The 16,332-nt window shown below is 62.8% G+C and overlaps 1 protein-coding gene across 1 annotated transcript in view; it reads left to right on the plus strand.

Moving 5' to 3' along the window:
* LOC104577743 (staphylococcal nuclease domain-containing protein 1-like) overlaps window positions 1-16,332 on the plus strand; it is an 84,059-nt gene that overhangs the window by 38,313 nt on the left and 29,414 nt on the right. Inside the window, exons 14-16 of the mRNA XM_088535080.1 lie at window positions 14-86; window positions 3,515-3,656; window positions 11,669-11,778. Of these exons, the coding sequence (XP_088391206.1) occupies window positions 14-86; window positions 3,515-3,656; window positions 11,669-11,778 (325 nt within the window). The remainder of the gene's footprint in view (window positions 1-13; window positions 87-3,514; window positions 3,657-11,668; window positions 11,779-16,332) is intronic.

The following is a 16,332-nucleotide window of genomic DNA, read 5'->3' on the forward strand; positions in this document are numbered from 1 at the left end:
CTCTCCTTTGCAGGGCCATCAAGAACGGCAAGGGCTTGCACAGCAAGAAGGAGGTGCCGATTCACCGGGTGGCCGACATCTCCGGGGTAAGGAGCCCTGTGGGCGCTGAGGCCACGTGGGCACCGGTGCCACGGCACGGGACAAGCCTCCTCTTGCATTGCTCTGAGCATTGTTGGGATTGAGAGGGGAAGGGAGAGCTGTGTTGGTGCCGTGCAGCGGGAATGGTGCAGGAGCCGGAGGTGGCTGTGGGCTGGTGCGCAGAAAGGGCCCTCGCGTGCTCTGGAGGAGCATGATTCCTGAGGTGGTAAACTAGAGCAGCTCGCTCGTTGCAAAGGTGCAGCCCGTCCTGCAGCAAACCCTGCCGAGGTGCCCTGAGCTCGGCTGCCTCGCGGGCTTCTAAAAGATGCATGTGGTTAAATTACCTGCAAAGAGCAAGGCAAACTCCGGGGCTGGGTGAGCAGGAGGAGGCGGCTGGAGCAGGCGGCAGGGACGAGATGTGGAGCTGGTGCATCACGGGTGTCCCTGTGCAGGGTGGCCGCTGTGTGCACGTGCATGCATGGTGCACATGCATATGGTGTGCGTCGTGCACGTGGTGTGCATGCATGGGGTGTATGCAGCGTGCGTGATGCACATGCAGTGTGCAAGGTGTGCACGCAGTTTGCATGCAGCGTGCAAGGTGTGTCCATACAGCATGTGTGCAGCATGCAAGGTGTGTGCATGCAGCGTGCATGGTGTGTCCATACAGCACGTGTGCAGCGTGCAAGGTGTGTGCATGCAGCGTGCGTGGTGCACATGCAGTGTGCAAGGTGTGCATGCAGTTTGCATGCAGTGTGCAAGGCGTGTCCATACAGCATGTGTGTAGCATGCAAGGTGTGTGCATGCAGCGTTCATGGTGCACATGCAGTGTGCAAGGTGTGCATGCAGTTTGCATGCGGCGTGCAAGGCGTGTCCATACAGCACGTGTGCAGCGTGCAAGGTGTGTGCATGCAGCGTTCATGGTGCACATGCAGTGTGCAAGGTGTGCATGCGGTTTGCATGCGGCGTGCAAGGTGTGTCCATACAGCACGTGTGCAGCGTGCAAGGTGTGTGCATGCAGCATGTGTGGTGCACATGCAGTGTGCAAGGTGTGCATGCAGTTTGCATGCAGCGTGTAAGGCGTGTCCATACAGCACGTGTGCAGCATGCAAGGTGTGTGCATGAAGTGTGCATGGTGCGCATGCAGTGTGCAAGGTGTGTGCCTGCGGCGTGCATGCAGTGTGCATGGTGTATACCTGTAGCATGCAAGGTAGTCCTTGCATGTCCTTGCAAGGTCCCTGTGATGCCCAGCTCCTTGGAGCACTGCTAGCTTAACCAGCAGAGCGGTTGGCGCTGCTGCGAGGAGGGCCTGTGCAAACAAAATTAGGGTCATACATCACCCCTCTTAGGAAGATTTGTTAATCCTTTAAAATGCTTAATAGTTTCCTGCAAATTGATCGTGCTCTTAGTTAGCCGCGTGTCAGCAGTTGTGCGGCGTGATGGATGCAGCGTGCGCCGCGCTGACGGCGGCTGCTCCGCTGCTGCCAAAAGCAGTTAGCGCGGATTAGCGCGGGCATGGCCCGGCACGGCCCGGCACGGCCGCACGTCGGGCAGGTGTCCGGCAGGGAGGAAACTCCCGACCGGACACCGCAAACCCCCCGTGCATTCGGCAGCGGGATCCCCCCGGCCCCTCGGGAGCGCCCGGCTCTCCGGGCTGGCTCCCGGGCCGGCAGCGCTTCCCTGCGCGCCGCTGCAATCCCGCCGCTCCCGTGCTCGCTGCAAACTGCCAACTCCACGCTCCCGATTGAGGTCAGCCCCAGCCTGCCGCTCCTCCCTCCCGGCGCGGCTCCCGCGTCGCGCTGACGCGGGCGTTTGCAGGCGCGTGCCTTCGGTGTTTATCCGTGTAATGGGGGCTATAAATATTGCACGGGGTTGCTATGCCACGCTGCGGCGCCGGGAAGGGGGAGGCGGATCCGGCCCGCGGCCGCGCTCGGAGCGGGAGCCCCGGCTCAGCCCCTTGTGCAGCCGCATCCCCCTTTGTCCCGGTGCAGGGAATTGGCACCTTTTGGGAGCAGAAGCGCCCGGCAGGCCCGTATTCCCACAGGGAGCGTGAGCTTGCAGTGTCCCCACTGCCCCGCACATTCCCAGATCCGGAGCAAGCTCTGGCCCTGCGTTTGCTCCGGCCCGCGGGAGCCGGAGCCGCGGGCTGCGGCACGCTCGCTTCCCTCCCGCGCGGCTCGCTCTTCTAAATTAAGGAGGCAGTAAAATAAAAAGCCACCTGGCTGCGGGTTATTTTGGGAGCTGCTTTGCTTTTCTTCGCCGGGTAAATAAATCGGGTGCTTGCAGCATCGGTGTCCTGCTGCTTCCAGCACAGGCAGCTTCCAGGGGCTTGGCTGGGGCCGCTGGCTGCAAGCGAGCCCAGGAGCGAGCCGGACGGTGGTCCAGGCACCGTCCCATGGAGGGGCTGGGGGGACACAGGGACACTGCTCGGCCCTGCAGTCTCCAAAACTGCTCGGCGGTTTGTTAAGTTCCCGTTAGGAATGAGCTGGAGCAGATGCACAGGCCGTGTCACAGCGGGAGGCTGGAAGTCGGATTCAGCTGCCCCAGGGCGGCTGGGATCCGGGATGTTCCTCACCCTGGGGCAGGGATCCGGGATGTCCCTTACCCCGGGGCAGCTGGGACCCAGGATGCCCCTCATCCTAGGGCAGTTGAGATCCAGGATGTCCCTTACCCCGGGGCAGTTGGAATCCAGGATAGCCCGTGCCCCAGGGCAGGGATCCGGGATAGCCTGTGCCCCTGGGGAGGTATCCAGGGTGTTCCTCAGCCCGGGGCAGCTGGGACCCGGGTTGTCCCTCACCCCAGGGCAGTTGGGATCCAGGATGGCCTGTGCCCTGGGGCAGGGACCTGGGATGGACCGTGCCCCTGGGCAGCTGGGATCCGGGATAATTTGTGCCCTGGGGCAGGGATCCGGGATAGCCCATGCTCCTGGGCACCTGGGATCCGGGATAGCCCGTGCCCCTGGGCAGGGATCCGGGATAGCCCGTACCCCAGGGCACCTGGGATCCGGGATAATTCGTGCCCTAGGGCAGGGATTCGGGATAGCCCATGCCCCAGGGCAGGGATCCAGGATAGCCCGTGCCCCTGGGCACCTGGGATCTGGGATAATTCGTGCCCTAGGGCAGGGATCTGGGATGGCCCGTGCCCCTGGGCAGGGATCCGGGATGGCCTGTGCCCCTGGGCAGCTGGGATCCGGGATAACTCGCGCCCTGGACAAGGATCCCAGATAGCTCGTGCCTCAGGCAGGGATCTTGTAGGATGGCTTTGCCATGGCTGTGGATGCGGGATGGGGCCTCAGTGCTCCAGCTGCTCCGTCCCTCTGCGGTTTGGCCGGGCTCGGGGTGCGTCGCGGCCGCATGCCGGGTGCCGCATGCTGGGTACCGCATGCCGGGTGCCGCATGCCGGGTGCCGCATGCCGGGTGCTGACACCTCTCTCCCGCAGGACACGCAGAAGGCCAAGCAGTTCCTGCCCTTCCTGCAGCGCGCCGGCCGCTCCGAGGCCGTGGTGGAGTACGTCTTCAGCGGCTCCCGCCTCAAGCTCTTCATGCCAAAGGAAACCTGCCTCATCACCTTCCTGCTCGCAGGTAACGCGGGAGCGCGTGCGTTCCCATCCGGGATCCCCCGGAGCGCTGCGGGCACGGGCTGCGCATCCCGCCGCCCGCACGTTGCACGCGGAGCTCGCCGCGCGCTCTGGCTTCCTCTGCTCCATCACCAATTCCCATGTATCCCTGTCCTGCTCCGCGTTTGCCATCTGGAACTTCCCGCACCGCATTCCCTGTGCGCATCCCAGGCACTGCTCTGTCCCGGCGCGACGCTTCCAGGGAGCCGCGTGGGGAATCCCGCGCGGCCCGGCCGCGTCCGTGGGGCGGCTCGGCTCCCGCTCCCGTTTCCATGGCAATGGGAAGGGATGACCCTGAGCGCTCCCAACGCCGTTATGAAAAATTCAGCGCGTGTCGGAATCGATCTGATGGGGGATCAAACAGCCGAGGCCTCCGGAAGCGCCGGAGCGAGTTATCCGGGCAGAGCGGGGGCTCCCGGCGGAGCCTTGGCCCTGCTCCCGCATCCCGGCAGCATCCGGGCGGCAGCTCCGGAGCGGCGCGGGGCCGCGGGCTCGTGCCGGATGGGAAGCGTGTCCTAAACCCGTCCTTCCCGGCGCGCCTGTGCGTATAAATAGGCCTGGGGCCTCATTTATAATTAACCGCCGCTAAAGTCAGCGGCGAAGGCGGGGACGGAGCCTCCCCCTCGGCTGCGCCGCTCGCATGGAAATCGCACGGAGCCGAGAAACTCCCACGTGCTCCGGAGGGGGAGGCAGTGACGGCGCTGGGATTGCAGTGGCTGCCGGCTCCGCGGGAAGCCGCCGCTCCGGGAGATGCCTCCGCTGTTGGGATTCGGTCCCGTTGCTGCAGCAACCGGTGGCTGCTCCGGGATTGGGCTGCGCTCGGAAAAGTTCCCAAAGTGGCAGCTCCCGCCTCGGCGTGGCAATTGCCATCCCAGCAGGGAGTCTCCCATCGCGATGCGGTGTCTCCCATCCCGGCATCTCCCATCCGGGGATGTCTCTACTGTCCCTGCATGGCATCTCTGCTGCCTGCCCCAGCACAGGATCTCCCATCCCTGTGCAGCGTTTCCCATCCTGGGATGCATCTCCCATCCCAAGACACTTCTCCCGCCCCAGCACAGCGTCCCTCGTGCCGCATGGCATCTCCCACCCCGTCCCACCACCGGGTTCTGCCGCATCCCCTTGGTGCCGGAGGCGTCTCCGGCTCCTCGGCTGCATCCCAGGCCCAGGGAGCATTGGAGCAGGGATTACTCTGGGCTCCTGGGATGAGGGGAGCCGGTGCCTGATGCTGTTGCCTCCCTTTCCTGTGTTAAGTGACATGTTGATCATGTTTGTCCTTTGCTCGCGCCGTGCAGAGCCATGCAGCGTGGTGCAATGCAGTGCAGCACCGTGCAATGCAGTGCAATGCAGTGCAATGCAGCACGGTGCAGTGCCAAGTGCCGGGGTGCCCGGGGCTGTTGTCTCTCCTCGCTCCCGGCCTTGGAAAATGAAACTTTTCCCCTGACTAAGCCGAACAGGTTATTGCAGCATGTTCATCTCTCACGAGCCCTTATCAATTATTCAGTGCAGCAGCTAATAAAGGGCCGGGTGCTCCCGGGGGCTCGGGGCTTCCCGGCCCGCGCGCCCGACGCGCTCGCCGCATCGTCCCCTGCGCGCGCAGGGCGGCCGGGGACCTTCCCCCTGCGCCTCCGGGCGCCCCGCGAGGGCCGTGCGGGTAATTGGCTCATTGATTAATTGCCAAAGTAATTGCACGGTATAAAATAACGCGCACGGCTGATACGACAGAGCGGCAGGGCAGCCGGAGCGGCAGGGCCGCATCGACGCCTGGCCGCGAGCCCGCGCGCGCCGCGGCAGCCAGGTCACTTCTGCCCTTCGCCGTGCCCCGGACTTTGGGGTTTCTCCATGGATTTTTCCACGTCCGCGTGCGGCGGCGGAGCCGGGATCCCCGGGAAGGAGGGCAGGCCCCAGCGCATTGCGGCTCTTCCCGTAAATCACCTTGGGGCTGCTCTCGGTGCCCGGGGACGTTCCTCGCCCTGGGCACGGATCGCCGGGGGGCATCCAGCTGCTGCTCGGCCCCGTTTCCTGCAGCCCCGCCAGCTCCCTGCATGTTGATGCGCTTGGATCCAGAAATATGATAAATACCCGCATTTTATCAATCCCTCGTTCTTTTTTTCCCTGAGTCAGATGCAAATGAGTATCATAAAGAGAAGACAGGTCCCTTGCAAATGTGACTTCAGGGATGCTCTCGGGGGAGATTCATGCTGCCTTTCCAGCTAAAATATATACGTTCGAGTGCTATAAATATGTGCAAATAGAGGCACTAATTTAATCCCTAGTTCCTTTTCCCCAGCGGAGCCGCTGTCTGCGGCGGCGCGGGGACGGAGGTGGCGCTGGCGGGATGCGGCGCGCGGCCCGGGGCGCCCGTCCTGTCCCACTGCCCGGGGCACGTGCAGGGGACACGGGGCCCTGTGGCTCGTGGTGACACAGAGCTCTGTGTCCATGGGCTGGGGCTGCAGGGTGGCCATCGCAGTGCCAGCGTGGGGACGTGGTGACCCCAAACGCTGCAAGTGCTCAATGCTGGGACATGGTGTCCCCAAACGCTGCAGACACCCCGTGCTGGGACATGGGGACCCCAAACGCTGTAGACACTCCGTGCTGGGATATGGTGTCCCCAAACGCTGCAGACACCCCATGCTGGGACATGGTGTCCCCAAACACTGCAGACACTCCGTGCTGGGACCTGGTGTCCCCAAACGCTGCAGACACCCCATGCTGGGACATGGGGACCCCAAGTGCTGCAGGTGCTCAATGCTGGGACATGGTGTCCCCAAACGCTGCAGACACTCCATGCTGGGACATGGGGACCCCAAGCGCTGCAGGTGCTCAATGCTGGGACATGGGGACCCCAAACGCTGCAGACACCCCATGCTGGGACATGGTGTCCCCAAACACTGCAGTCACCCCGTGCTGGGACATGGGGACCCCAAGTGCTGCAGGTGCTCAATGCTGGGACATGGTGTCCCCAAACGCTGCAGACACTCCGTGCTGGGACATGGTGTCCCCAAACGCTGCAGGTGCTCAATGCTGGGACATGGGGACCCCGCAAGCTGCAGGCACTTGGGGCTGGGACATGTGCAGTGTCAGGACGTGGTGCCCACGTGCTCGGCCGGGATGTGGCAGAGGTTGCCCGGGGCCAGACCCATGTGCCGGTTCCCTGGCTCCCCGGCGCTGCACGGAGGGCCTGGATCCCGGGGGGACATCGGCGGGGCGAGCAGCTGGGATGCTGCGGACGGGTGTCCCCTCTGCTCCCGTGGCCCTTCCCGGACACCGCGCGCCCCGTGGCCGGCAGCTGCTCCCAGCATCCCAGCTGCTTCCCAGCTCCGCTCTCCGGAGCAGCCGGTGCCGGAGCAGCCTCCTTCCCGGCTGGAGCCGCTGCGGCCGGGGCAGGGACGCGTGGTTGTGCAGCCGGAGCATCCCTGTGGCTTCTCCGGGAGCATCCCAGCAGCTCCCGGCATAACTCACCGGAGCGCCCGGCCGCTCCACGGCAGCGCCCGGCCGCCTCCCGCCTCCCTCCGGTCTGTTCCCGATCCCGGCAGCCTCCCTGCCAGCAGCGGCTGCTGGTAAAAATACGCTGCGCTCCCACGCGGGCTGGCTGCCGGCGCGGCACGGCACGGCACGGCGCGGCATGGCACGGCACGGCACGGCGCGGCATGGCACGGCACGGCGCGGGGACCGGCGCTGGTGCCAGCGCCAGGCTGCCCGGCTGGCAGCAGCAGCAAGATTCCTGGCACATCCATCTCCAGCAGCATCAGGAGCTGCGCTCGGTGCCCATAGGGGTGCAGGATTTGGGTACCCATAGGTGTGCAGGGGCTGGGTGCCCATAGGGGTGCAGGATTTGGGTACCCATAGGGGTGCATGGGCTGGGTGCTCCTGGGGTGCAGGGGCTGGGTGCCCATAGGGGTGCAGGATTTGGGTGCCCATAGGGGTGCATGATTTGGATGCCCATAGGGGTGCATGATTTGGGTGCCCTTAGAGGTGCAGGATTTGGGTGCTCATAGGGGTGAAGGAGCTGGGTGCTCATAGGGGTGCAGGATTTGGGTGCCCATAGGGGTGCAGGATTTGGATGCCCATAGGGGTGCATGATTTGGGTGCCCTTAGAGGTGCAGGATTTGGGTGCTCATAGGGGTGAAGGAGCTGGGTGCTCATAGGGGTGCAGGATTTGGGTGCCCATAGGGGTGCAGAATTTGGATGCCCATAGGGGTGCAGGATTTGGATGCCCATAGGGCTGGAGGCTCTAGCAGCCCATAGGGCTGAAGGGACTGGGTGCCTGCAGGGGTGCAGGATTTGGGTGCTCACAGGAGTGCAGGATTTGGGTGCCCATAGGGGTGCAGGATTTGGGTGCTCATATGGGTGCAGGATTCGGGTGCTAATAGGGGTGCACGGGCTGAGTGCCCATAGGGGTGCAGGATTTGGATGCTCATATGGGTGCAGGATTTGGGTGCCCATAGGGGTGGCAGGATTTGGGTGCTCATAGAGGTGCAGGATTCGGGTGCCCATAGGGGTGCAGGATTTGGGTACCCATAGGGGTGCATGGGCTGGGTGCTCCTGGGGTGCAGGGGCTGGGTGCCCATAGGGGTGCAGGATTCGGGTGCCCGTAGGGGTGCAGGATTCAGGTGCTCATAGGGGTACACGGCCTGGGTGCCCAGGAGTGCAGAGCCTGCTTGGGATGGGTGCAGGGGCTGCTGGGGTGGATGCTGAGAGTGGCTCTGATGGCAGGACAGTGGGATGGCAGGATAATGGGATAGCAGGATAATGGGAAGGCAGGATAGTGGGATGGCAGGAGCAGTGGGATGGCAGGATAATGGGATGGCAGCGGCAGTGTGATGGCAGGACAGTGGGATGGCAGGATAATGGGATGGCAGGACAGTGGGATGGCAGGATAATGGGATAGCAGGATAGTGGGAAGGCAGGATAGTGGGATGGCGGGAGCAGTGGGATGGCAGGATAATGGGATGGCAGCGGCAGTGGGATGGCAGCGGCAGTGGGATGGCAGGATAATGGGATGGGAGGATAATGGGATGGCAGGACAGTGGGATGGCAGGATAATGGGATGGCGGGAGCAGTAGGATGGCAGGATAATGGGATGGCAGCGGCAGTGGGATGGCAGGACAGTGGGATGGCAGGATAATGGAATGGGAGGATAATGGGATGGCAGGACAGTGGGATGGCAGTGGCAGTAGGATGGCAGGATAATGGGATGGCAGCGGCAGTGGGATGGCAGGACAGCAGGACACATCCCCGGAGGCATCGGAGGCAGCTCCGGCCCGTGCTGCTGCATCCCATGGGAATGATGCTGGGCACCAGGGCTCGCTGAGCCCAGGGAGCTGCGGGGCCGCCGTGCAGGGCAGCGCTTTGACCCACGTCGCATCCCTCATCCGCAGGGATACGCGCGCTCCCCCTTCCCAGGAAGAGCTCGGCTCCGGGGTTCTTCATTTTTCTAAGGAGCAGGGGAACTTAGTTGGGCTTGCATTGACATTTGTGACTGCCAAGCCCCCCTCCCTGCCTGCCTGATGCTGTTTTTCTGGGCTCATTTCATGCTTTTCAGCTGTTTTTCCCTTTCCAAGTGCGAGCTCGGCTCTTGCGGTTGCAGGAGGCATGGGAGGCAGGGCGAGCATCCAAGGCGGCATCCTGACTGACTGCGCATCCCCTTGGCATTTGCAGCTTATGGATGTGCAGATCTCGGCGGGAGGGACGTCCCCCCCGGCGTGGGCTGGCGGCAGAAACGCTGCGCTTGGCTTTTTTTTTTTTTTTTGGGTGATTTAAGAACTTGGGCGCTTTCCCCGCTCCTCCTTCCAGGCGCTTCGTCCAGGCGGGTTCCTGCTGAGGACTCGGCTGCAGCTGGGGCTGCCGCAGCCGCTGCCCATGGGGAGGAGGGAGGGAAAAGCAGCGTTTGCAGCCGCTCTGGGCATGCAGCCCGAGGGCCCCTGCATGCTGCTAACCCCAGGGCTGCAGCGCTCCGCTCCTTGGCGTGGGGCACGGTGCAGCCGTTCCTGGCGCGCGGTGCATTAATGCATGGTGCATCAATGCATGGTGCACGGTGCGGCGGTTCCTAGAGTGCAGTGTGGGGTGTATTAGTGCATGATGCACCAGTTCATGGTGCATTAATGCGTGGTGCACCAATGCATGATGCATTAATGCATGGTGTAATAATTCCTAGAGTGCAGTGTGGGGTGCATTAGTGCATGAGGCACCAATTCCAAGTGCATGGTGCATTAGTGCATGGTGCAGTGATTCCTGGTGCATGGGGCATTAGTGCATGGGGCATTAGTGCATGGTGCATCGATTCCTTGTGCGTGGTGCATTAATGCACAATGCATTGGTGCATGGTGCAGGATGCACAATCCCCAGCACTCTAATTGGTCTCGTGCCCCTCACTGCACTGATCCCAGAGGGTCTGCACCCCTGCCCTCCCTCCTGCTCCTTTCCAGCTCCTTCATTAGCTGCTTTGCAGCTCATTAGTGAGATTGCAGCTCGCCCAGCCCAAATGTGGCTGCTTTTGCAGAACCCTCCTCTTTCACCCTCATTTTTTGGCGTTTCCGTGGCAGAGCAGTGGGTGAGGAAGCACTTGGCCTGGCCCAGCGTGCACGGCTTGGACTTTGTCATCTTGCCGGTAATGCTTCAAAGTGGCACCATTGCTCATGCTCCAGCCACCAAGAATATATTTATTTATTTATACATATATATTTTATCCGCCACCCAGGGACAAAGCAATTTGGTGCTGATGTTATCTGGTAGCAATATGGCTAAAATTTTGCATGCTTTCCCATGCCGGCCCCGCTGCCCGAACGCGGCTCGGCACCGATGCACCGTTTCCATAGCAATTACCGTGCCGGAGTGGAGGCTTTGGGAAGGGGATGGGGATGCCGAGACCTGCGGAATCTCCCCGGCAGGAGAATCCTGCTGGAAATCACGGCTTTATCCTGAGTTTCCCCGAGTGCCTTCAGGAGTGCTTAATGCCAAAGAAATCCCAGGTGGATCCGTGGTTGTGGATGCGTGCGGACGGGGCCGCGTCCCGGCTCCTGCCTGCATCCCAGCTCTCCGGAGCCGAGCGGGATCACGCGCGGGAGGCAGCTCTGCTCCTTCCCGCTGTGGATTGCCCAACGGGGCTGTCGCCACCCGCAATTCCTGGCACTCCATTAATAACGAATTATGTAAAATAAAACTAATAACGCAGCGCCTCCCAGCTTAACCGCCCGTGCCTCTTGCAAACGGGGAGGCGGAGGGCTGAGGCTCAAGCAGCTCGTGGCAGGAATGAGCCTCCTGCTCGCTGGTGAGCTCGCCCTCCCCGCAGCTCGTGATTTGGGGGCAGACCCCGGGGAATTGGGCACTGAGAGCCCTTGGTCTGGGCAGCCACCCTGTCCTGGAGCAGAGCTGCTCCAGGCTGGTCCAGGACAGTGATGCATTTCCAGGCACCCCAGGCCCTTCCTGCACTTCCCCATGGCTTTGTATCCTGCTGGGAAGCTCGGGAAGAGCTGCAGGAAGCCAAATGAAAGCTGCAGACTGCAGGGAAGCCCATGGCTTGCACAGCAGCTGCTGCAAGCTGGCCTGTGAGCACAGGTCCTGCAGGCTGGCCCATGCACGCGGCTGCTGCAAGTTGGCCTGTGCATTCGCTCCTGCAAGTCGGTCCATGCACCCGCTCCTGCAAACTGGCACGTAAGCGCTGGTCCTGCAGGCTGGCCAATGCACTGGATCCTGCAACTCGGTCCATATGCATGGGTCCTGCAAACCATTCTGCGAGCGCTGGTGCTGCAGGTCAGCCCTTGCTGGCCCGTGCATGTGGGTCCTGCAAGCTGGGACACGAATGCTGGTCCTGCAAGCCAACACATGCACTGCGTCCTATCCATGCATGTGGATCCTGCGCGCTGTCCCATGCATGCAGGTCCTGCACCCATCCCATGCACGCAGGTCCCCGCCGGGAGTGCGTGGAGCTGCGCGCGCCCTCCCAGCCCCTCACGCTGCTCCTCCTCCTCCTCCTCGCAGGTATCGAGTGTCCACGCGGCGCCAGGAACCTGCCGGGGCTGGTGCAGGAGGGAGAGCCCTTCAGCGAGGAGGCCACGCACTTCACCAAGGAGCTGGTGCTGCAGCGCGAGGTAGGGATGCGGCGGGATGCGGCGGGATGCGGTGGGATGTGGTCGGACACAGCGGGACACGGCAGGATGCAGCAGGATGCGGCAGGATGCAGCGGGATGCAGCGGGATGCAGTGGGATGCAGCAGGATGCAGCGGCGCTGTGGGCCGGGCACCATCGCGGCCCGTTGCGGCTGCAGCCGGCAGGACGTCGCCGCGTGCGCATTGCCCCGGAGGCGCCGCGCGCTTCCCTGCTCGCTCCGGCTCCGCGCCGGGGAATATCGCTGCAGCAGTCACACACCGTTGCCCTTTACGGCCATCGCCGGCACTTAGGTTTACGTTGGTTTAAGGAGCCGTTATCTCACAGCCCGCCGGCCCGGCCGCCCCCAGCGCGTTTTATGCCTCATGCGCGAGAGCGGGACCCGTGCAGGCGCTGCAGCTGCCAAGGAGGGGAGCCGGGAGAGCTGCATCCTTCCCACGGCGGGACAGGGGCTGCAGGGCAGGATGGGGCCGTGCAGGTGCCCCTCTCTGTGGGGGAAGCACCGCGGAGCCGGCTGCGTTGTGTGCTGCGCGCTGCGGTTGCATCGCGGTTGCGTTGAGCGCTGCTGCTGCATTGCACACTGGGTGCAATGTGGTTGTGTGGAGCCCTGGAGTTGAGCTGTGTGCTGCGGTAGTGTTGAGTGCTGCAGTAGTGTTGCATGCTGCAGTTGCGTTGAGCGTTGCGGTTGCGTTGCACACTGTGGTTGTGTTACACACTATGGTTGTGTTGCACGCTGCGGTTGTGTTGCGCACTACGGTTGTGTTGAGCACTGCAGTTACATTGGCACTGCGGTTGTGTTGAGCGCTGCAGTTGTGTTGCACACTGCGGTTGTGTTGCACACTGCGGTTGTGTTGAGCACTGCGGTTACATTGGGCGCTGCGGTTGTGTTGAGTGTTGCAGTGGTGTTGCGCAGTGTGGTTGTGTTGCACACTGCGGTTGTGTTGAGCACTGCAGTTGCACCGAGCGCTGCGGTTGCATTGGGCGCTGGAAGCGTTGTGCGCTGCGCTTGTGTTGCACCCTGGAGTTGTGTTGATTGCTGTGGTTGCGTTGAGCTCTGCGGTTGCATCACGGGCTGCGTTGTGTTGAGCGCTGCAGTTGTGCTGAGCACTGTGGTTGCATCGCGCGCTGCAGTTGCATTGCGGGTGCAGTGTGGGAGTGCAGCACATGCACAGGGGTGCATGCTGGAGCTGGGCTGGGTACCCAGGGGCTGCATGGCGCATGCCCAGCAGGAGCTCGCTGGGTGCCCGGGAAGTGAAGCTGACCCTGTGCAGCCCCGGATGATCCTGATTGCATGAATTCCCTGCGGAGGAGCAGCTCTGATTCCCAGTGGAAAAGCCTCCCATTCCTTTCGCTGCATCTTCTGCAGGAATCTCTGGGCCTTTGTACGCCCGGGGGCAAAGCACGAAGGGGACAGGGCCACGAGGGCACGGTGAGGGGCTCCAGGGAAGGTGCGGAGCTGCCCCGGCCTCTCCCTGCGCTCTTCGGGTTCGAACATTCCCCGGCTCGTGCCATTTCCCTGGCTGAAACTTCCGCGTCGCCAGCGCGCAAGTGCCGCTTTGTGTAATTACGCCGTGATTCATAACTTCAATATAGGATAAGAAATGCCCTCCGCAGCCCTTAGCCATCTCCCCGAATGACTGTCAAGATAAAACCGTGCAATTTATGCACAAACGACTGCGCGCTCCCCCGCGCTCGGCGCCGTTCCCGCGCGGGCGCTGCCTGCCCCGGCGCCCGGCTGCTCCGTGCGCGCTGCAGCCTCAGAGCCGCTTGCAGCTCTTGCATGCAGGCGGAGAGCGCAGGTTTGCAGCGCCATGCGGGTCGCATGGCACTTTGGGGGGTTCTCCAGCTGCAAATGCAGCTGCCTCTGCAATGGGGCTGCGGCAGGAGCTGCCGCAGGGATGGGGAGCTGGGGCGGGAATAGAGAGAGCGGCAGGAATGGGGCTCCAGCCTCACGCTCCTGCACCAGGTCCTGGTGCCTCCTGGATGCTCCCGGCTCCGGGATGGGATTGGCGAGAGGACCAGGCCGGCAAAGCCTGGAACAGGACACGCACTGGGGCTGCCCTGGGGACATGGGTGCGGATGCAGCCACAGATGCACGTGTGGAGGAGGATGCAGGTGCGGATGAGGATGCAGGTGTGGATGAGGATGCAGATGCGGAGCTCTGTGCGGCTGAGGATGCAGATGGGGATGCCGGAGCGGGTGGGAATGTGGCTGCAGACCCCGACGCGGTGGCACCCCCTGCACACGCAGGGTCACCTAGAGCACGTGGCACAGGGCTGCGTCCAAGCGGGTTTGGAGATCTCCAGAGAAGGAGACTCCACAACCTCTCTGGGCAGCCTGTTCCAGGGCTCTGGCACCCTCACTGGGAATAAATTTTTCCTTAAGTTCCTGTGGAACTTTTGGTGTTTCAGTTTGGGGCCGTTTCCTCTAGTTCTGTCGGTGGCCACCAGTGCAAAGAGGCCGCCCCATCCTCCTCACGGCCTCCCTTGAGGTACTTCTAGACACTGCTCAGGTCCCTCTCAGCCTTCTCTTCTCCAGCTGAACAGGCCCAGCTCCCTCAGCCTCTCCTCATAGGGCAGATGTTCCAGGCCCCTGATCATCCTCGTAGCCCTGCGCTGGCCTCTCTCCAGCAGCTCCACATCCCTCTTGTCCTGTGGAGCCCAGAACTGGACACAATACTCCAGATGTGGCCTCAGCAGGGCTGAGCAGAGGGGCAGGATCCCCTCCCTGACCTGCTGGAGACGCTCTTCTTGATGCACCCCAGGATCCCATTGGCCTCTTGGCCACGAGGGCACCTGCTGCCTCATGGTCACCTTGTCACCCACCACGACACCCAGGTCCCTCTCTGCAGAGCTGCTCTCCAGAAGGTCGGTCCTCAGCCTGTCCTGGTGTCTGGGGACGGGGTGTCTGCAGGGACGGGATGTCGGGATGGCATCAATGCAGGATGGGATGTTGGACCGGCGTCCTTACAGGATGGGGCCTGGGGATGTCATCGATGCAGGGACGGGACGTTGGGATGTCGTTGTTGCAGGATAGGACTCAGGATGTTGTTGATGCAGGGACGGGACGTTGGGATGGCATCGATCCAGGAGCAGGACGTTGGGATAGAGTTGATGCAGGATGGGACATTGGGATGGCATCGTTGCAGGGATGGGATATTGGGATGGCATCACTGAAGGATGCGTTCCAGGGTGCCGCCCTTTGGGTGCAGCCTCCTTGGGTACAGACTTTGGGGTGCAGCAGTTTGGGGTGCAGCAATTTGGGTGCAGCAGTTTGGGTGCAGCCTGTTCCCTGGGTGCAGCGCTCCTCTGTGCAGCAGTTTTGCATACGGAGCAGCCCTCGGGTGCAGTATTTCAGCGCGCAGCAGTTCTGGGCGCAGCCTCCTCCCCGGCCGCAGCGTTCCAGGGTGCAGCCCTTTGGGCGCAGCACTCCAGGCGCAGCCCATCCCGTGTCCAGCGGCCGACCCCGCTCCCCGGAGCAGAGGGAATTGTGCAGGACCGGAGCAGGGGGGGTCGCGGCAGTTTTGCACGGAGGCTCCCTGGAGGGTGATTCCCGCAGGTTCCCATGACAACGGGATGATGGGGACATCCCCGGCGTCCTCCGTGCCGCGGCGCCAGCCCCCCCTTGTGCAATGCAGCACTCGCAGGCCCGGGGCCGCCGGCCGCCGCGGCCAGCAGTAATTTTAGCTCAGGGCCAGGCCTGTATTTTTAGCCGGGGCTGGAGCGGCCGCGGCGGCGCTTGGCGCGCGGCGCCCTGGCACGCGGCCGCTCGCTGCAGCCTGCAGCTCGCCAGGCACCCCGGGCACGCTCCGCGGCGCTCGCTTGCCCAGCGCGGCCCCCGAGCGCGCCGTGCGCCTTGAGACTGCGCTGCTCAACGCTGCGGTTCTTAGGAACTGCGCAAAGGGGCTTTTCTGCTCCTGCTGCGTCCTCCTCCCGGCTCCCCTCCTCGCCGGGTGCATCCAGACGCTGGATTTAATGCAAGACAAGGCGGCTCCTCCAGCCTGGCAGCAGCACCGGTTCCTGGGAGGGTGTCTGTGCTCCTGGGGACACCGTGGGGTCCGGATCCAGAAGCTGGGGGGTCCTGTGTCCCCCGTCTTGGGGAGGCTGTTGGTGTGTGTGTGTGTGTGTGTGCACCCATGCACACACGTGCATGCACAGGCATGGGTGTTAGCACATACATGTGCACCCATGCATGTGCATGTATCCGCATGCACACGTATACTTGCACCCACAAGTGCATCCATGCACACGCGTGCATGCACAGGCATGTGTGTTAGCACATACATGTGCACCCACGCATGTGCGTGCATCCTCATGCACACATATGCTTGCACCCACAAGTGCATCCATGCACGCGTGTGCATGCACAGGCGTATGTGTTAGCACATACATGTGCATCCACTCATGTGCGTGCATCCCCATGCATGCATATGCTTGCACCCACATGTGCATCCATGCACGCGTGTGCATGCACAGGCATGGGTGTTAGCACATATATGTGCATCCACTCATGTGCGTGCATCCGCATGCACACGTATG

This window comes from Tinamus guttatus, unplaced genomic scaffold (genome assembly GCF_059628265.1).
Source record: "Tinamus guttatus ecotype Peru unplaced genomic scaffold, ASM5962826v1 Tinamus_guttatus_pri_ptg000613l, whole genome shotgun sequence".
Taxonomy (NCBI): domain Eukaryota; kingdom Metazoa; phylum Chordata; class Aves; order Tinamiformes; family Tinamidae; genus Tinamus; species Tinamus guttatus.